This window comes from Sciurus vulgaris (assembly GCF_902686455.1).
Source record: "Sciurus vulgaris genome assembly, chromosome: 2".
NCBI classification, from domain to species: Eukaryota; Metazoa; Chordata; class Mammalia; order Rodentia; family Sciuridae; genus Sciurus; species Sciurus vulgaris.
The window spans coordinates 93,213,389-93,236,478 of NC_136462.1; the positions used below are offsets into that span (position 1 = coordinate 93,213,389).

Genomic DNA, 23,090 nt, shown 5'->3' on the forward strand with positions numbered 1-23,090 from the left:
TTGCTGAAGCTGATTTATATCCCCTACAAATAAAATTCTGAACTGATGTTTTGTCTGTTTGGGGGCCATAAATAAATAGCTTATAAAGCAATTTAAAAATCCATTAATTTTTCCCATCTTTGTGGCTGATGTAAATTGCCACACAACCAATGTAAGTTTCTAATAATGGAAATGGTGAAAATTAACAGGTCAGCTGTGCCACAATCTGGTCCATCTGCTACATATAGACAGCCTCCGAGGACAATGAGGAGGGAAACTGAACCCAAAATGTCAACACCAATATCCTAAAGGTCTCTCAGGATCCAAGAAATAGCAATAGGCTTTGAAATTATTTTGAAACTTGGTTTGCTCATAAATTCTTTAATTTTCTTGGTACTTTGGGAACCGTATAACAATCTGTTTTCAAAAATGGCCATTCTTAAGGATTGTTCAAAGTTTCACACAGATTTTTTCTTCCTCATGTCAACTCTGAGAAACCACACCAAGGGCTCCCTTCCTCAGCTAGCTCACATCAAAAACACAGAAGGAAAAAGTAAGGTTCAAGGTTACAGCAAATCTCCTTCAAATACACTCTATCCACTAGTCAAAAATAAGACTGCAACATAGCAAAACCAAACAAATGTACTTTTAAAGGTACTCTCAGGTGACTTCTCTGGTGGTTAGATACCCTCACCTACACACTGAATTACAGTAGGTCAGCCAGAATTCTTGCTATGTGGCAATTAGTCCTCCTCTTTGGAGGGACAAAGTGTTTTACTGCTGGTGATTTTGTCTATAATTGACAGGCAATTATGTGCTGCTTTGTACAAATCTCATTCCAATGTTCTTTTATTTCTGAAGAAAACCTTGTTTCACATGCCAAGAAACACTATGATTAGGTTTCTTTTTTAAATTTTTTTTAAAAATCCATCTTCACATATATATAGTCTAGAGATTTTTTTTTAACTCAGACATATATAATCACTTCCCAAAAGCATAGCTGAAGGTCATATTATGCAGTGATGAGATGTCAAGCAAAGGAATACATACATTTCAATTTGCAAGCTCACAAATAAGTGTCGGTACTAAGAGGAAAAAATTCATAGGCTTGGGAATGAAAGATAAGATATGGAACACTGGCTAATTGGCTAATTCACAAGGATAGCTTCTCCTTGGAACAAGCATAATTCCCACTATGATAAGCACTTTGCAGGTGTACTGAAGGAAGGAGAGATAAAGTTTGGCAATTAAGTTAGTGTTTTCCCAAGTGAATTCTGACTCCAACAATGGTACCAAAGGAGTGTGATGCAATTATGAAACTGAATTTCACAGGATTTGGTGACTGAATATACTCTGTAAATGACTCACTGAAAGTGCTCATAATTCATAACAGGTTTTGCTAACACTTTCTGATTATATGCTTTAGATGACAGAATAAAAAGCTCTTCTTTTTACCTTTGGGCCTCAGTGGACACATATAAGTATCACTGGATATTTCATAGGATCACAAAACAGTAAAAACAAAACTAGAAATATGCAAAATATCCTACTCTCTTCAAGATGCTCTGGGAAAGACTAAGACATGCAATCTCACAGAGAACAGAGACAAATCCAGATGTTCCCATTATAGAAAAATGCATCCATTTTAAACAAATCTATTTCATTAGCTCCTATTAAAATATTCAAAACCAGGGCTAGGGCTATAGCTCAGTGGTAGAGCACTCACCTAGAATAACGAAGTTCCGGGATCAATCCCCAGCACTACAAAAATCAAAACAATGATTAAGAATAGATTTTATTTCCTCATGCCAATCTCACATGGTTACCAGTCATTGTGATATTCTAATCCTATGTGCTTAAGTTTGGAGGACAGAATTGCTATCTACCCACATTATATCCAACCTGACTATTTCAGTTGTACAGTTCAGGTCTCTAACTAGCTGGTGTGCTCCTAGTCAAGCTTTAGCTAAGCCAAACATCCCTTTTCCCCCTGCTATTATTCCATTGTAGAATGTTTTATTGTTTTTATAGTTTTGATGTTAGAAGTTTTGAATGCTTTGCCATTTAATGCATTTGTTGTTTGTGGTAAACATTCAAGACACTGAGATAAAGGTAGACCTAAAATGAAACAAAATCGGTGGGCTCAAACTACAAAAATAATAGAACATTCAAAAGCAATGACAAAGAGAAAAAAACAGACATGGAACATAGTTTAAAAATCCATCAAGTCAATGGTTCATTCAGTTCAGTATCTTCTCTCTGACAGTGGCACCAGGGTAAGTTTTGTGGTAAAGCTTGTCATTCACGCTTTTGATCTTGTCCTCAAAAGGTTCGAAAGGCATCCTGGGCCTTTCTACACCGACCTATACCTAGTTCTCATTAAAAATGCACTAAGGATCTAGGTATAACCTAGCCTTGGGTCCATCATTACTTTCATTAAATTGTTTTTATTTTCTCTTTAGTGTTAAAATGAATAACTCCTTTGTCTTAAACCATTACAGATTCTAGTCCTAATTCTATTCTAACTTTTTGATCTTTGGCAATACAAATAACTGTATCTGAATGTCCCCATCCACATAATACAAGACGTGATCAATGAGGTTCTTCACTGCTCTAAAATTTTATGATCTGACCACCAAATTTCAAGAAAATGACAGTACACCCACCTTACATAAACATACCCGCTGTTTTGCAGGCTGTAGCAAACTTCCTCTACCTTTGTTTCCTCTAGACTTCACATAATCTGTTTCTCTTGGTAGAAAAGGATCTCAGAAATCATCTAATATAACCCACAGATGCCTGAATCACTAGTGCAGAATTCCCCACTAATAGTCATCTTGTTCCTGTTTGGATACTACTATTGATGGAGAGTTTTATGAATTCCCAAGGCGGCCCACTTCATTTTCAAGTAACACCAACTGTCAGAAATTCTTCTGATATGAATTCAGATATAAATGCTGATGTGCAGCTATCTGGCTGTAACATCTTGATTCTACCTTCTGGGTGACACAATACAGACTCAGACCTTTTCCTACATGACCCACAGGACAGATCTTCTAACACTGGAGGAAGCTATCACATTTCCATACATCTTCTCACTTCTCAGGGCTGATTATTCCTTTAGCCTTTTCCCCCCCTGAATTGTACACTTTAAGTGGGTAAACTGTATGGCAAATATTACACCTCAAATTTGTTTCTAAAAACAACTATGGAAAAGTAAGGCATCTTAATTGTTATGTCTCTCATGAAATATTGATAATAACTTTAAGAATACTTCCCTAAGTTGTAAAACTTAGGCCATCCTTCATTCTCTTGGAGAAACATATTTATAATTCTGATAAAATATTATGGCTATGATCCATAATTTGAGGAAGCAGCACATGTAAACCACATCCAGGGACCAGGATATGAAGACGCTTATGATCTGACCACAAAGGGAAATCTAATATGGCCATCAGGAAATGTTCCCATATGCAACAACTTCACTCAGCAATTGGCATTTATATAGATTTTTATTTAACAATAGCAGCAAATAATTTGCTGTGAATTTTAAAAGGTGAACAAGTATTCTAAGTAAATATTGTGATTTAAAGACATAACAGATATATAAACCACTATGTTCCAGAACCTAGAAATAAAAAGATGAATTTAGTTCAGTTCTACCTGAAGGGAGTCTGGTATGAGAGGCAAAGGTAAATGACAAGATAAGACAAGAAACAATAGGGAAATAAGATAAGAAATACTTTTTAACACTTTATTTCTGGTAGGAGGGTGGACCAGATAGCCTAAAACACCTCCCTCAACAGAACTCAAAAAACTCGGAATAAAATAGAGCAAACATCCTTTTGAACACATAGCTAAGAGTTTAACATGGGAACTACTCCGAAGCCAAAGTAGAAAAATTAAGTAAAAAATGAAGATTAGGCAAGTGTCCTCAAAGTAGGGCAACCCCATGGTTGGTGGGGGTACAGACACTGACTTTTGATAAGGAGCCACACAGGACAGGAGAAACCAAAGAAATGGGTCTCTAATCCAGCCACGGAGTTTGGTCTTTGTCCTATAAGCATCATAACAGCAGGAAATAAAATAGGGAAGCAACATGATCAAATTTGCATCTTAGAAAAATTCTGGCAGTAGTTTGGCTAATGGATTTGTGTTAATCAAACCTGAGGAACAGAGGTTAGAAGATACTTAAAAACAGTTAACAATAGCTAGGTACAGTGGCATATACCTGTAATCCTAGTGACTTGGGAGGCTGAGACAGGAGGCTAGAAAGTTTGGGGTCAGTACAGCCAATTTAGCAAGACCCTGTCTCAAAACTTTTAGCAACTGGTTAAATAAGATATATTAAGAATCTAATGGTTTACATGGAAGGTGAAAAGAGGTATCATATTCAGGAGATACTTGGAAGGCAGAACTGAGAGGGCCTGCCAATCAATTAGCTTGGACTAATGAAGGTGTTTCAATGGAATATTACTCAGTCTTAAAGAAAAATGAAATTATGGCATTTGCCAATAAGTGGATGGAACTGGAGAATATTATGCTAAGCAAAATAAGCCAATCTCAAAGAACCAAGAGCTGAATGTTTTCTCTAAGAGGCAGATGCTAATTCACAATAAGTGGTGGCGAGGGGAGAATAGAAGTATTTTGGACTAGACAAAGGGGAGTGAAAGGAGACGGGGTCTGGAGGTAGGAGTGATAGTAGAATGAATCGGACATTATTACCCTATGTGCATATATGATTACATAACCTGTGTAATTCTCCATCATGTGCAACCAGACAAACAAGAAGTTAAACTCCATTTATGTATGACATGTCAAAATGCATTCCACTGTCATGTATAACTAATTAGAACAAATTAAAAAAATAAAATGCAGTGAGGGCAACTTGATCTGCCCTTGGACATAACATTTATTGCTGTATTCATTCATCAAAAAAAAAAAAAAAAAAAAGAAGGCGGTGCTTAATTGTAGCCCAAGGAGTAATACAGTATTGATAACACTATAAAAGGAATATTGGGAGGCCCACAATAAGCTAAATATAAATTCTATGACACTACAATTCTAATTCTAAATTATTTATATATCATATATACTCAAAGTATACTTTTTGAGTGTATATATATATATATATACTCAAAATATATATATATATATATATATTCCTTTGAGTATATATATATATACTCAAAGGAATTAAAAACAGATGTTCAAACAAATATTTGTGCATGAATGTTCATAACAGCTCTATTAACAATAGCCAAAATGTGGAAACAATCCAAATACCCATCAATAGACAAATAAACAAAATGCAGCATATTCACACAATGGAATTTGTTCAGTTATAAAAAGGAAAAGAGTACTAATACAGCATACAACATGGATGAACCTTGGAAACACTATGCTAAGTGAAAGATGCTAAACTTCCAAAGTCACATATCATATGATTCCACTTATATGAAATGTTCAAAATAGGCAAATCCACAGACAGAGGCAAATTAGTGGTTGCTAGGGACAGCATACAGGAGAGAACTAAGAGTGACTGCTTAGTGGGTCTCCTTTAAAAGTGATGAAAATGTTCTGGAACCAGATAGTGCTGATGGCTACACAAGACCGTGAATGTACTTATTGCCACTGAAATGTCCACTTAAAATAGTTCCAATAGTAAATTTTATGTGTGTTTCACCATGAATTTTAAAAGGTGGATACTGACCTCTTAACAGAACATTTCCACGGAGATATTTAGAGGGTGGGACTGATATATTCATCCTTGTCCCTCACCCCACCATTAAAAAGCATAAATTATATCTTTTATAAAACATCTGCATAAAAAAGGGGCATTTGTATTAATAAAGCAATAGTATGTAAAGAATATCCATTTACTGTAAAAATCACTCATCATCTTGATAACAGAATGAGTAACACAGGCCAATAAGGGCAAGGGCTAGGAAAGGATAGTCAGTCCCTGCCCTATAAGTTTTAAAATCAAGTTGTAAGTAGGATCCGTAGACAGCCCCAAAAGACAACAATACATATATGATAAAAAAAAAAAAAAAAACTTAAGAATAATACAGTATTCTATGAATAAGAGGGGAAAGTACTCAGGGCAGACTCCTTTGAAATATATAAAACAAAGCATTATATGACAATCGGGTATAGTAGTTAGAAGTGTGGGTTGTGTGGCCACGAACTTCAACTATACCACTTACTACTTGCCTGACCATGTAAAAGTTACTCGATTTCCTCATCTGACAAATGAGAATAATAGAATCCACCCCAGACTTAGGAAGATTGAGTTAATATGTATTTAAAATGCTTAGAAGAGTGCCTGGGACATAGAACATGCTCAATATATATTATATCCTCCTCCTCCTCCTCCTCCTCCTCCTCTTCCTCCTAGGCACTGAAGAAAGAGTATATTATATTAGGAATAAAACTTAATGATCCAGACCAGCAAATTTTAAACTTCTTTGGATGTGCAGACTACCAATTGAGCATCCCAGTAAGAAAATCTGAAGTGCTTTAAGATCTGAAATTGTTTGAGTATTATGTTAGCTCTCAAAATTTTTCTATTTCAGAGCTCTTCGGTTTTGGATTTTCACATGAGGAATGCTCAACCTGTAAAATTCAGTGGGTTTTAGTGTACACACAAAGTTATGCAACCCTCACCACAATCAACTTTAGAACATTTTCATTACCCTACAAAGAAACCCTCTACCCATTAGAAGTCACTCCCACTTCCCTTTAACCTTCATTCCAACAGCCCTGCACCAGCCAGCCCTATTCAAATTTGTGTCCCTATAGTTTTACCTATTCTGGACATTTCATATAAATGAAGTCATAAATGTGTAGTAAGAACTCAACAATTTTAAGACCATTTCAGGATATTTATAATATTCCGTCATTTCCATGTTTTTTGCTCAATATCAAGATTTGAAAGAGAAAAATGAAGCCCTGATTCTTCCTTCATAAGTTTGTTTTAGTACCAGGGATTGAACCCAGGGGTGTTTAACCACATTCTCAGTTTTTTTGTTTTTTACTTTGAGACAGAGTCTCACTAAGTTGCTTAGGACCTTATTAAGTTTCTGAGGCTGGCCTTGAATTTGCGATCCTCCTGCCTCAGTCTCCCAAGCCACTGGGATCACAGGCATGGGCCACCACACCTAGCTTCTTCCTCTGTAAGTTTTGCTTCCAAGCATATACTTCTGAATAAAAACCTAGTGTTTCCTCCTCACTCCTCTTTCTTCTCCAAAAACCTTACGTGTCCAGAGAGATACTCAGGACTGGAGTTAAGAGGAACGGAAACACTACCGCGACTATCAGTGATTCACTCCATCCCACATGCCAGGCACTATGATACATACTTTACATGTATGATCTCCTTTAATTGTCATAATTCTGAGAGATAGGCACTACTATTATCTTCAATTACCAAGGAGGAAACTAAGGTTTGGAAAGATTAACTAGCTTGCCTGAAGTCAAACAGCCAGTAATGTCAGAGGGGGGATTTCATCTCTATTCAGTCTAAGCCCTAGGCCCTTAATTTTTAAGGTCTGCCACCCAGTAGTGGTCCCAGGACCGGTCAAAAATGGCTTCTTACCACATAAAACAAATCCCTGATATTTCTGATTGTTGCATCCTTGATACTGGGTAATAAACTTCCATATTGGTCTCATATTTCATAGGTTTATATTAAAAAGGCTTCAATATAAAATGAAAGTTGGCTACCTGATAAAATAGAAAAACTTTGTCAGCACAGGAAAGGACAAAAAGATGGTGTCTCTGGGTCTCCAGACCTAATTAGCCAGATTTTGTATTTTTTAAATAGCATGTTTTTTAAAATCAAAGATTAATGTTGTGGATGCCTTCCCTGAACTACCAAAGAGATGAATAACTTCAATTTTCTTCTAAAGATGCACATGTTTAAATTAAACTTTATTGTATTCACTTCCAAAGAAAGTGCTATATTGTAATCACTCTACCTTCAGTTTTGAATTTTTAAAAGATCACTGCAAATCTTTATCATGACTAAATTTTCTCCATTGCTAAAGACTGCAAATATGCAATCTGAGAAAATAGGCAACTTGAGACTTCCTAACACAACCAGCTTGGGGACCTTGCACAAAGAGCACTGTAACTATGGAAACACTTGGCAATGGAGTTACAACGTAAATCAAAGAACCTGTTCCATTATTCAAGTAGCAGGCATTCGGGATCAATTTATAGCAACCGTAAGCTATTAATAACTATATTTTATTTAATTTGTCAAGCATGATTCTCTTTCTCAATGAGATCTTTAGGAACTCCTTAAGTGTTTTTCTTCAGGAGAAGAAAATGATAAATTAAATTACTTAAATGGTATGGTATACCTGACTGATGGTCCTTAATCTATTAATGAAATAAACACTATGAAATCAGGCTAATCTGGCACACTTGGCATATGTTCATACCATATATCCATATGCAGATACATGTGTGTGTTCACATATGGCCTATTTCTTCAACCAGGATTATAAGTTTCTCCAGAGCAGAACATATAAATAACTCATAGGTCTCATAATCCCTAGTGCCTAACAGAGTGCCCATGATATAGTCCTTAATGAAATCTTTCCTAATTTAGTTTTTATTTTCTAAGCACAAGAAACTTAAGAAGATAAATCTCAGCACATTAGTGTGAACAAGATTTTGTGACGAGGAAAAATGGGAATCAGTGACTGAAAGAGTCTTACAGTGCTAGGTTCCTGAAGGAGGTGTACAACCAGACCTTTAGAACACAGTGGTCATTTCATTAAATATTCATTTTTTTCACAAACTTTTTTTTCCTGAGAAAGGAAACTCTAGACTAGTGCTCTTAATTTTCTTCTTTCCACAGTAAGTTTTTTTTTTAAATAATTTTTAGATGTTGATAGACCTTTATTTTATTCCTTTATTTATATGTGGCGCTAAGAATTGAACCCAGTGCCTCACACATGCTATGTAAGTGCTCCACCACTGAGCCACAACCCCAGCCCCTGTTGTTGTTTTTTTTTAACTGGTGGTTTTTGTTTTGTTTTTCTTTAGAGCTGTGTGCTGCCTAAGCTACAGTATGTACCTCCTTTTTGCCTGCTTCTACTGAGTCAAGAGAAGAAGGGGAAAAAACAAAGAGGGCCCACGTATGAATTATAGGATAAAGCTGAGACCTGACATTCTACCTGGAACACAGAGAGCCTTATCATATGACATCAAGATGAAACAGAAGCAGACTTTGAAGTATATATATATTTATTTTTAAGTATATATTTTTAAATATCACTTCTGGCAAGGTGTGGTGGTACATACCTGTAATCTCTGCAACCCAGGAGAATGAGGCAGGAGGTGCAAATTTGAGGCCAGCCTCCCAACTTGGTGAGACCCTCAGTAACTCAGCAAGACCCTGTCTCAAAACAGAAAACCAAGAAGGGTTGGGAATGTAGCTGAGTGGAATTTAGGTTTAACATTACCAACTTTTAATTTAAAAAGCAAGGGGAGCAGGGCACAGTGGTGCACGCCTATAATCCTAGTGACTCAGGAGGCTGAGACAGGAAGATCGTGAGTTCAAAGCCAGCCTAAGCAACTTAGCAAGGACCTGTCTCTAAATAAAATACAAAAAAAGGGAAAGGGATGTGACTCAGTGGTTAACTGTCCTTGAGTTCAATCTTGGTACCAAAAAAAAAAAAAAAAAAAGTAGAAGCAAGGGGAACAAACTATTTCATAGTTTTCTTTCATAAAACAGTACTCATAGATTTCATTTGGTCCTCAATCTCTTTTAGGAACCTAGTCCCTTGACTGAAATAGTCTCTTCCCTCCCATGTGTTTGGCCCTCAGATTCCACTTCCAATGTCTTAAAAGCATTCATTCTTTCTATTATAGCTCATAGTTCTTCATTAATTCTCACCCAAGCTATTGTATTCACCTCTAAATTGGTCTTATACCTCCTAGCTATCTCCTACAGCTCACTCTATATGATCCTAGAATATATATATAACATATATATTCTAGCATCTATATATATAGATGCTAGAATAACAATGCTAAAACAGGGGCTGGGGTTTGTGGCTCAGTGGTAGAGCACTCGCCTAGCACACGTGAGGCAGTGGGTTCAATCCTCAGCACCACATAAAAATAAATAAAACAAAGGTATTATGTTCATCTACAACTAAAAAAATGTAAAATAAAAATGCTAAGATATAGTTTTCTATTTGTTTGTAGTGATGGAACAGTGCCTTGCATATGCTAGGTAAGAGCTCTATCAATGAGCTACAACTCCAGCCCTTAAGATATAATGCTGATCATTCAGTCACAAGTATTTGTTAAGCACAACACTGTCTATGCTAGACACTGTGCTAGACTCTAAAGATTAAAAAAAAAAAAAAAAGACAAGCAGGTTTTTTTTTTTTTTTAATCTCTTGGAGCTCACACTGTAATGGTGTGATAACTCTTTCCAAAATTCATCAATGGCCAACAGTTAAGTGTAATTTCCTCACTCTGCCTATCAGAGGATATGAGCTAAGTGACCCTGCCTAGATTAATAATCTGTGTCTTTGCCTTCTGTTCTAGTGAAACAGGTTTTACACACCTTGAATTGTGCTACTTCCAGTTCCTATTTATTCTGACTTTAATACCTAGAATCCTCTCTCCCCCTACCTCAACCTCCACTAATTCAATTTATATCTTAAGGCCTAAGTCAAGTGAAATAGTGGTGAAGTCTTTAGCTGACCCCGTAATCCTAATGCAACATCTCCCTATACTGATGTTCTGGAACTTTCACCTTACTTTGCATTATAGTAATTGTGTATTTGTTCTATTCCAGTTTTGTTCCCTTTTTATTGAGAGTAATTAACACAGAAACTCTTATAAATTAGGTAGAGAGAACATGACTGAGGACTCATTTTCGGGTACACACACACTTTCTAAATCTCTTTCTTTCCCTCCCAGACCAAAAATATCCTTGATCTCATCAGAGATAGAAGGGAAGGATACATAGAAATAAGGAAAACAAACTGATGAGTTCTTCCTCTGAAAAGTCACTTAAACTCAAACATGAACAGGGTTTAATCAGATGCCAGAGGATAGAACTAAATCTATCCATTTATACAGAAGAGTGGCAATAGTTTGTAAATAAAATATGGTAACCATATTAGTATCTTAATGGAGCAATATCACAAAAACCTTCAACAACATATATCATCGTAGTTGCATTTTGGGGGAAGCAGACCAGCTTCCCAGGATCCTTCTTTCTCAGCAACTACATCTGTATTCCATCTCATCACTCTAGATACACGTGAACTCTGGCAGCCTTATGATTTCATGAAGCAGATTGAAAACAAAAGCAAGGGTTGAGGGGAAGTATGAACATCCCTTGGTCTATGCTGGCCTTCCATTTGTTCCCTGGTTCCAGTCTCTGAGACCCAGCTGCTCTTGTTCCTGGGTCTAGTAACCTTATAATAAACCTTCTTTCTGCTAAGGCTAGCTCAGATTCCTTTCAGACACCCATAACCAGCTAGTCCTAATTAAGACAAAAATGTTTTACTGAGCCACAAAATTCCCACCTGCCAGTGTGTTGGAATTCCTCTCATGCTTATCAAGCTCCTACTATGCACAAATTATTGACCATCAGTGTAAAGAATCTACAAGTTTTGTTTTCCATTTTATTTAATATCTTTTAATGATAGAACAAATTATTTCAGGTCACGCATATTTAAATGGTTTATGTCTACAACATATATTCAAAGTCTATGTTTCCTGTTTCATTTGGTTGGTAATATTTACTCTGAATTGCTCATATGTGCACATCAATATTCTAAAAGACACTTTAGAAGATAAGGGGGCAATGAGTTCAGAGAATTTATTCATCTCGTTAATCAGATCAATTTCATCCAAAAAATTTCAGTTGGGCTGATAAATAATAGTCCTAGGAAAATTCATCGAGGGACACATTGAAATGACCTGTTTAGGAAACATCAGTGGAATTATTATATCCACAGATATATTACCATGATCCAGTGATTCACTGTGCATTACTCACTAGACCCCTGGAGAGCCAGCCAAAAGAGTCCCACCCAGCAAAATAAATGTAGTCTAGTAACACAGTGTTTCCCCAAAGTACCCAATCATAAGACCTGCCTGGAGCACTTGTAAACATGCCAGAAGCCCATCTCAGACCTATGTGAATCAGAATCTCTAAACAACAGGACTAGTACTCTATGTGTAATAAGCATCCCTAAGAATTTCACAGTTTCTCTTTAGCATGACTTTAACAATGACCCCTGAGTTCTGCACCCCAGAGGGAGTTCCTGTCAGATATTGCTGAAGGAGGCATATGTTTTCTGGCTCCCTTTAAAATGTACCCCCAGTAGCAAGGTTTGGCAGCTTTTCCAGAGTTTAGCTGCCTTATTCCTTCCTGGAGTGGTCAAGTGAAAACCCAGTAATAAAGGAATTGCTCCTATATCTTCTCCCCATTTTTGCCTTGGCCCTTCCAACTGCATACTGCACTCTAAGGCATCCCTGACTGGATATTATCTGGCCTTGACAGTCTGCCTCAACCCAAAACAGACTCCAGGAAAGCAGACCTACTTGTCATCCGGATGTATGAGTATCACCTCCATCATTCCAACTCAGGGTGACCAATTTGATCACAAATGCAGCACTTTTTTTTTTTTTTTTTTTTTTAGTTGTCAATGGATCTTTTATTTATTTATATGTGGTGCTGAGTATCGAGCCCAGGGCCTCATACAGGCCAGGCAAACACTCTACCACTGAGCCAAAACTCCAGCCCAAAATGCAGCACTTTTGCTATGTAAACACTTTGAAACAATTGAGGTGCTATAACTCATCCAATGGATAATCTGAAGAAAATTCCCTGGAGTATTACTAAAGGATAGGCCTAGTAGTATGTATTTCTGAAATTATTTTGTAGGAAGGAATTTACAAAAGGACAGTCCTTGGCCAGAGCATTTCATAAACCACAAATGTCCATGTGCAGAGAGGCCTCACTGTGTATTCCAGCTGACACACAGGTGCACTACTCCCTGGGAAACGCCAAAGTAAGTGAAGAGGCATGAAGAGGGATGATGATAAGCGACCTTTGCTGCATCTCATGCTGATGATGCTTGAAGCAACAAAGTGTGGGGTCTGCTTTGGAAAATGAAAATGCATGACAGTAAATCAATAGGCAAAAGGAGAGAATGGATGTCAGGAAGAATTTATTCATAGATTTACTGATAATAGTTAATCAAATCATATAATGATGTAAAATTTTAATCATTTTAGTTTATCATTTAATTTAGGTTTCCACAAAACCTGAAAAACAAGTCCAACAAAACCACTTTGATCTCTGAAATAAACAAACTGATACTTCTAATGGTTAAACCCATTACCAGGGTTGATGAGTGAGAATAAAGCAAACCTAGGAGGAGAAAAGAATAGTTGCCCTCATCTGGAAGGAAATACAATCATATTATTAGAAAAAAAAATCTGAAATGCCTTTAGCAAGGCCTCCCTTTCTCTCTACAGTGGTGCTGTTGGGAGACAGTGGGCAAGCAGTCTGGGCCACAAGACTGACTGGGTGGGAACCCCTGTAGAATGGCACAGTACAGAAGTGTTCAGGTCAGACAAGGTGGAAGGGGAATACCCATCAACCTGACACCTGAACCATCCTTCAGAGAAGTAGGTGCTACCAAAACAGAATACAGGGAGGCTCTGCCTTCAATGCTATGTAAAGAGATAATACGTAATCACATATACCCACAAATACACCACACACAAACACACACACACACCACACCATCTATGTCCTAGAGATTCAGACCACACACCATCTATGTCCTAGAGATTCAGACCACACACCGTATATGTCCTAGAGATTCAGAAAAGTAACTTGTCAAATGTGTGCAAACTCCTTCTGTGGGCAGAAGGACTGCTACAGTGTGCCCAGATGGGTACATGGACAAATTTTGTTTATCCAACTTCAGAGAAACCATGCCAAAATATTCCTCCCAAACAAATGATTTCACTTCTTGTTTTCCTCCAACACCAGCCTGACAAACTGTTTTATACATGCATTTGACTTTTCAAAAATATGTATGCAATCATGGCAAATTCTCCAAGTCCCTATGCCCCAGAAGCTGCAGAAAGGCCTTTGAATGATACGTGTACAGCATCCTGATGTAAAATGTCATCTTTTTAAAGTACAAGGGAAAGGACCTGCAGCAGTAGGGACCTGGTCTGACCCCATGGTATGTGCATCAGCAGGGAGCCAGATGCCTAAAGCAGTCAGAAAATAAATGCCACACTCCTAAAAGTTCATGGTGACAAAAACAAACAAACAAATAAAATACCCAAGTTTCAATGCCTATGAGACTCTGGTCACTCAACTCCTCACTCAAAAAGCATACTCCATACAAGAAAGGAGACACAAACTGAAGTGCAATTAGGAGGAAGCTTCTGCCAGAACCTTTGGTCTCCATTCACTCACAGAATTGGACAAATGTGACTCCAATCATATATGTACAATTTCCTCACAGTCATCTGACACTTCTGATGTCTTCTAAAAGACCCTGTCACAGCTGTGACTTAAGGAGACTGTCTACATTTTTAATATATCATTTAATTCCTTTAAACATCATGTGTCAGAATAAATATATAAGCATTAGGCATAATTAGACAAAGTCACCCTTTTCCAAAGGCTACTAAAATTCTTGCAAAACAAATCTTAATTTAAAAATTATCTTTCAAGTTTCTAAAATCACCTATTTGCTACTTACAGATGCTTGTTTTACAAATGGCAAACAGTGAACTGTACTCCACTCCTAGACATGTTTATCAAGTCAAATATCAAAAACAACAACATTATCTTTTGAGTTTTCAGATTAAGAGCACCAATAGAAACTGTTTATATTAGGTGTTATGTAGTTTCAGCATGGAAACCAGTAACCCCCACATACCAACATCTCCCTCACACCATATGTTGTAGTAGGTTCTGGCCAGTTCACATTTTAATAATCAAAAGAGATTGGGAAATCAAGTGTTCTCATGACCTATAGCCACAATTCCCCATGTCAGAGATGCTCAAAATTTAACACACATACAAATCACCTTGGGGTTTCATTAAAATACAGATTCTGATTCAGTATTTCTGGGTGGGGGATAAGATCACGGAAACCTAACAAGCTCCCAGGTGATACGGTTGCTGCTGCTCCATAGACCCCATTTTCAGTAACAAGGTCATCTAGCATGATCCCTCCTGGGAGTTCTAAGCAATCTCTTTGACACACAAGAATTCTCATCACATGATAATGAAGTAAGAGACATTGTTAAAAGAAAATATACAGGGCCTGGGGTGGTAGTTCAGTAGTAGAGCACTTGCCTAGTACATGTGGGGAACTGGGTTCTATCCTCAGCACCACATAAGATAGATAAATAAAATAGGAGTATTATGTCCATCTACAACTAAAAAAAATTTTTTTTTAAATATGCAAAGAATATGGAGAAAGTTTAGTTCTCACTTCTGGAGAATGGGAGGGAAAAGCAAATATGGGATTCTTTGTCCCTATTTTGACTCACACCATCATTCTATTCTCCTTTCCTCAAAATTGGCATGGCATCCTGACTCCCTCAAGAGAGATGGAGATTGTTTGTTGCCTAGATTCACCAGTATCCAAGATACAAAAGCATTATCTTTAATCATCTACTGGCAATGACCAAAGGCCAGCCCTGGGATGGTTTCAGGTTTGCTATGGAAGTGGCCATTAGACTATCTCTAGAATTAGAAATATACCAAAATAACACTGAATTCAAAAGAGTTTCACATTAAAATGATAATCTTATCTGAGTTTAACCAAACTATTCTGGTTAAGCAATTTTACCCACAACCTTGTATGTTAGGCAAGAGCTTTACCGCTGAGCTAAACCCCCAGTCCCAAAGTCTTTCATTTTAAAAGATAGAGCACAGAAGGAAAATGGTTAAATTGTATTTACTAGAGCTGAAATCTAGTCATCTTGACTGTATCTGACAGCTCCTCAATCACGATTTTAAACCCCAATCACCTGCCTTGTCACTGAGCAGCAAATGGAATCTATATTACTAGAAATCATTAGGGTACATCAAATCATTCAGATGAATTAAGATCCCCTACAAAGAAGCACACAGTTTATGAATACAATATACTTCCTCCTTGTGCAACATTTAAAAATACAAGTTGTTGACAAGTGGGTCTGCTGAACTAAAAACCACTTTTACATTATTTATCTTAGTGATCTCACATTGGACCCAAGCTCACTCTCTCACTCTTTCAATCTGTGCCTGTGTCTGTCTCTGTCTGTTTCTCTCTCTCTCTCTCTCTCTCTCTCTCTCTCTCTCTCTCTCTCTCTCTCTCTCTCTCTCTCTCTCTTTCTGTACTGGGGATAAACTCAAAGCCTAATGCATTCTACCACTGAGCTACAATCCAGTCCCCAGCTCTCTTGGAACACCAGAAAACAGCAACCAACAGTGAGACACAATTAGAGGAGCTGGTGTCTCCCTAGGCAAATGGCAACCACTGATAGTTTGACCTCTGTGCATTAAGACTTTTTTTCCACCTCCCAAAGAAGTTGCTGTTTTTACTCATTAGACTAAAGGGCCTAGACAACAAAACTGACTCCTGCAGCTAGAAATAAAATAGCTCTTCCACCTTGTGATGACAAGCTGTAGAAGTCAGCTTTGTGGCCCTGCAGTGGGTCACAGGATCCTGAGGGACTTTCCCCAGAGAGGGGAACACAAAGAAAGCTTGTGGAGAGAATGCAGTGTATGAAATCAAACCAAATTAAATAAAAGTGTTAGAGGACACATGCTTCCCCTCAAATGTAGGGATAATGGAGTATCTTAAACAATGTAAAACAACACTAATACCATAACCTCATTAACTAACCTACTTACTATGTATTTCTTGTTGCTCATTCTCTTGGGTGCCTCTAGATTCTAGGCCTCTTATGGATGATTTGAAACTCTTGCCAAGGTGGAAGCAGACTGATAGTGAGAAATGGCGTACCTGCTTCTTTTTAGGTTGTCACTATGAAGAATGGAAATAAATGTATTTATTCCCAGGGTGTGGATGAGCAAACATCAGGTAATGAGTACTGTTGTTATTTTAGAACTAGATATATTCCAGGTCGTGGACAGTTTATACTGTATTTTTTGTAAATTACTATTAGTGCCTCCTTATTCTTTAGGGATATAGTCTATAACTAAAGGAAAGGTGGTTACAGCAGTGTTTCCTCCAAGAATTATGCCTGAATCAACTGCATCAGAAACATTTGGAGGCTTTTTAAAAATGCAAATCCTGGGTGCTACTTCAAAATAGTCTAGATCACAGATTTGGAGGGATTCCAGGCATCTACTTCAAATCATTACTCTTAGTACCCTCTAAAGTCTGGAAACTGGTTTAAGGAACTGCAGGACTAAAAATCTTTGCACTATTGACTTACTGCAGTCTTTGTAATTGATTTTTCTGGAGATGGCCATAGCACATTCAATGGCAGGCCTGGTCCACCTGGCACATTATCCATTCTTGGCAGGTACTTTTGACCTCTTGACACAACATATTCCTGGACCACAAGGCCTATATACAAGCAAGATGCAGTGGGTCATGCACTGGCATGTAGAGCCTTGAAAGAATACCCCAATCAGAGGAAGAGAAGAATATGCAGTTCATCACAAGAAACAAAGTTGGATCAGCTGAAAGGTGAGAAGTCAGCCTGCGTGCTGAAGTGTGAGAAAATAAGGTAAAATCCAAAAAACATCAGTTGAGTTTGAATCAAATGAAGAGAAAGTTCTGAGAAGGAAGGAGTAGTCAGGAGCATTATCACAGGAAGTCAAGAAGAACGTGAATTTTAGCATGAAGAAGGTCCCCAATCGTTAAGAATATATTTCTGGCAGATAGGTCTGGTAAACACGGAAATAAAATGGAAAGGAATTAAAAGGGCCATGGAGAAATCAGGGTAAGAAAATGAAGATTTCATAAACAGACTATTCTTTGACAGAAAAAAAATGAAAGATATTGGCCTAACTTATAATTAAATGTAGTACTTGCTTATTTGTGTATAGATAGGCGTCTTTTCAGGAGCTCCCAAGAAAACTCCTTGATGCTATATAAGAGTTCAAAAGATTTCCTAATCCACAAATCCTATTGATCAAAGGGACAGTCAGAGTTGCACTTATGTCTCGCTGACTCCCTTGGGTATCACTTAGGCAACGGGCTGTATGCCCAACTGTCCACTGTGTGCCCAAAAGAGTAAACAAATCAGAAAAACTCAGGCACAACTTTCTGCTCTGAGGTTTGGAAACCTAAAAGGAATGAAGAAGGGGTTCAGATAAAAGGAGATGACAACTGTGAAACAAATGCCTTGTCTACACCAATAACCTGGGGTACCAGGAGAAGGGAAGAAAGGAATACCAGCAGTCATGGTTAGGGAATTTTCCTCCTGTTGTACAGAGATACAGCTAAGAGAAGAGGACACACTGATCATTCAGGAAGAAAAACCTCTCTGTGCCTGATACACTGGATGCACTGTCTACACACCATTCACCCTATGCAAGAACAGCCTTGGGAACATAGCCAGCATGGGCATCCACCTGACTCATCAGCTGGCACAGTGCTGGACTCCAAGACCTTGTCAGGTCAGTGTAGAATGAGCTCTGCTGGGATCCAGAGTTTCTCCAGAAAGGGAAAAACAGGAATTTGTATCAATAAGATGGCATAAGATACAGAGGATTTTTATCTTCCCAAGGAAAAAAACCTTTCTATTCAAATTATGAAGTTATATGGAATATCTCTGATTAGATAAATATTGTGCAATGTGGTCTTTGGCTTTTTACCTTCCCCAACATGAATTTTCAAAATTTTCAATATTCAAGTTAATACTATAATTGAAGATATAGGTAGATCAAACAGTTTGATTCATATGCCATACAGTATACCCATTTAAAGTACATAATTAAATAGTTCAATCCCGTGTACAACTTGGTAGTCTCATCCATGTTGCAACCTATATTACTTTTTGTTACCAAATAATATTCCACTGTATAGACATGCCACATTCTATTTACCCATTTCTCAGTTGATGGTTATTTGTGTTCATTTTCACTTTTTGGCTATTTTGAATAAAGCTGATGAAACCTTCAAATCAGTACCATACATAGTAGTGAAGAACTTATCTTTCAAATTATTCCAAAAGTCTAGAAAGCAAAATTTCTCTCTCTCTCTTTTTTTTTTTTTCCTTTTTCTTTCTTTTCTTTTTTGCAGTGCTGGGAATTCAATTCAGGGCCTCATGCATAATAAGCAAGAGCTCTATTACTGAGCTACATCCCCAGATCACAAAATTTCTCAGACACAAACCTGCTAGTCTTAAGAAACTGTTAGATTTAAATGACTGTAAAAAAAAATGCAGATTTGGTAACATGTTTTGTTGTTATTACTGAGTCAAAGATTTAAAGATTTAGAATTAAATACTCTTTATTTGTTGGCTGTCATTCTTTCCTAACTATCTCGCTTTTAACTCTAGCAGTTTTCAATTTAGCCTTTCCAAAAAAATGGAAATACTTTTTACATTCATTAGCTTTAACAAGAAAATGCATTACTATTACTGCCCATCAGAACTAAATGGATGGCAAACATTTACCTCACGAATCCTTTCTATTAAGTTTACTATTATGTTTTTTAAAACTATGGTTACATTCTGTTTCATGGAAAAACAAAGTTAAATGACCATTAACTTGCACAAATGTTTTTCAACCAAGACTAACCTAACTTCATACAAAAGTTTACTTTTCCACCTATTTTTTTCAAGGTATCACTAGAAGCATAGAAGAAATATTTACAAGCATACATTAAAAGGCATTAATCACTTGATTATAAAGCAAACATATAAATCGATATCTTGACAAGGCAAAGCAGAGAATACACTGGAAGATCAGTGGAGGAAAGACAAAGTCAAGTCACAATGTGGAACAAGTTATTTTGTACACATTCACAGCAGAATCCTTTGAATTTCTACAGATGACCAAGTAGAGGGTCACGACCTAATTTACACATATGCCTCATAACCTGTACTTGAAGCCCTCAAATTTCAGAGAAATCTATTAGGAGCCCATTTGCTAACAATCCATCAATGAGTGTTAGTAGAAGGGCTTTGTTTTCAGACTGTAAGTCAGAGACTTATTCTATTTATCTGAGTTGCATCTATAAAAATTTTATATATTTCATTATAGACTCCTACCATTATTGATTTTAAAAAAATTGATGGCTTCATAGAAGTCCAACTCACACAACTAGAAATTGTATCCCTCAAAATGCACAATTCAATAGTTTTTAGCCCACATACAGAGCTGGTTTTCACTTTTGAGAAGTTTTGTGACCAACTCTTCACCTTCCATACCTTCCCCCCATTTCTCCTTTTCCTTCGCACTAAGAGGTGCCCTGTGTACCAGTGGTGACTCAGAAGCAGGGCTGTTTACACAGAAATACTGGTTCATCTTCTAGATGTATCTTTGACCTCTTTCAGCTTTGTTTCCTCATAGTAAAATGAAGATAGAAAAGTGTTAATACATGTAAAATGTTTAAAAATATGTCTAACACTCAATAATTAATATTTTCTAACAAACTAAATTATTGATGTATAGAAAGAGGAACTAAAACATCATTTTCTTTTTGAGGATGGAGCCCAAACTCCTAAAGGGCTAAAATGATCTCTAAGGTCTGGCCCCTGCCACCCTGGTCTCCACTCCCCTCCAAGACTCGCCCTGCCTGCAGGAACAGAGACCTACTTGCATTTGCTGGCACATTCTGCACTCTTCTTTGCTTCCCACCTGTGCTCCTGCTGCTCCCTCTGGAGTGTCTCCTACCACAGTCCTTCACTTGGTTCACTCATTGTAATCTTTATAACCCTTGATTCCTGGTCTTCTCTCTAGGAAGGCTTGTCAGATGCGGCTCCAGACACTCACTGCTCCCTCCTACTACATGCACCACGTTCACAACAAGTTGGGTTTGTTTCCCTCTGGAGTCCCTCCACCGGAAATGTCTCTACACTTCCTGCCTCCAACTGTACTTACTCTTTGAAGAGTGTGTCTTCACCTCTAAACAGTGAGGGAAGGTTCTGTCACTGATTCTAAGGGACTAGTACTGCACCTGAAAACACAAAGGTGCTTAATGAATGCTTTTTGTTTGCGATGGGACACATTGGCCATTCTTAAACATTTTGGTCTCAGGATTCCTTGTATTGAAAAAATGATTAAGGACTTCAAGGAGTTTTTGTTTATTTGGATTACAAATATTGTATATTACTATTTACCATGTTAGAAAGTTCAACTGAGAAATTTGTAAAGAATGTATTAATTTAAGAATAAGAAAAGTATACAACTCTTAGCATATTATAAAAATAGCCATGACTTCTGGGACTCTCTGAATCAATCTCAGGGACTCCAAAGGACCCAGACCAGTATATCATGGTATAGTGGGGTTTGTGTGTATGTGTGTCTTAAATTACAAAATGTATTTTCACTCATATGCAAAGTTAAAGTATTTGAGGAAGCTGATGGGCAAATGAAGAGAAATAAGAAGGGAAGGAAAATACAACCCTAAATAGCTAGAGAAAACGGCTGGGGACAGCAAGGCAAAGAAAAGGAAGGGTGGTAATAAAGTATAAAGAGTGCCAGTCTTAAGAAAATTAATAAAGAAGTCAAAAGTAATACTACTCAAACAAAACCAAAACCAAGAGTGACACAGAAAGTTAAAAGTTTAAATGAAAGCTTAAATAGAAATTGATGTCTGGGGTATGAAATGCAGTTTTGACAACTCTATCCCACCCACTCATCTTTTTCCATTCGCATTCCTCCTGTGTTCTTTTTTACACATCCCTCCTTTGAACTCTACTCTCTCTTGCTCCGGAGTCATTGGCTGAAAAATGGTGCTCGAATGTTACATGATTAAAGAAAAAAACCGACAGCTCTGATGAAGCTGCATGATTGGAATTCAACTGATAAATTCTTTAACATTCTATTAGATTATAAAAAATGTTAATGAGATTTTAAAAATAGGAATGCTGAAGTTATTTTTATGTGCTGAAAATACATTAAAAATTAGTGTCCTTAAAATATGCCGCATGGGCTTGCCGCCGCCGCGCACACCATGGGAGCCGTGACTGACGATGAAGTGATACGGAAGCGTCTCCTCATTGATGGAGATGGTGCTGGAGATGAGCGAAGAATTAATTTGCTAGTGAAAAGTTTCATTAAGTGGTGCAACTGTGGATCCCAAGAAGAAGGATATAGCCAGTACCAACGTATGCTGAGTACACTGTCTCAATGTGAATTTTCAATGGGCAAAACTTTGTTGGTATATGACATGAATCTCAGAGAAATGGAAAATTATGAAAAAAATTTACAAAGAAATAGAACGTTGCATTGCTGGAGCTCATGAAGAAATTGCTGAGTGCAAAAAGCAGATTCTTCAAGCAAAACGAATACGAAAAAATCACCAAGAGTATGACTCTTTGGCAAAAGTGATTCAGCATCATCCAGACAGGCATGAGACATTAAAAGAATTAGAGGCTCTTGGAAAAGAATTAGAGCATCTTTCACATATTAAAGAAAGTGTTGAAGATAAGCTGGAATTGAGACAGAAACAGCTTCATGTTCTTCTTAGTACCATTCATGAACTTCAGCAAACATTGGAAAATGACGAAAAGCTCTCAGAGGTAGAAGAAGCTCAAGAAGCAAGCATGGAAGCAGATCCTAAGCCATAGGCAGGCAAATCACCATTCCCAAGAATACCGAAAGAGCTATGTGATCTTAGTGTGTTTAGAATTTGTTGTGCTCTTGACATATTTGAAGTTGTGGCAGTGAAGTGCTTTGCTTTTAAATATTAGTGCACATCTCATTTATATTTCTTCACACGAAGGAAATGGCTTCAGTATATATTTGTTTTTATTGAAATGCATTTTTCATTCTTAAAAGGTAGGAAGCAACACCAAAAAATGTTTAATAAAATGTCTTCAAGCTACATGTTTGTGCCATTAGTAACTGGTAACATTGATTGCCTTATAAGTAAAGACTGTGAAAAGGT

General features: G+C 37.3%; 2 protein-coding genes across 9 annotated transcripts in view; one reads left to right on the forward strand and one right to left on the reverse strand.

The window, feature by feature from the left end:
* Positions 1-23,090, reverse strand: part of FRMD5 (FERM domain containing 5) — a 331,122-nt gene that overhangs the window by 224,044 nt on the left and 83,988 nt on the right. The gene's annotated exons all lie outside the window — the stretch shown is intronic.
* On the forward strand, positions 22,143-23,027 carry LOC306655087 (THO complex subunit 7 homolog). The gene is given in 2 exon segments (XM_079129329.1): positions 22,143-22,400; positions 22,402-23,027. Coding segments are annotated over 2 exon segments (615 nt in total). The 5' UTR covers positions 22,143-22,154; the 3' UTR covers positions 22,771-23,027.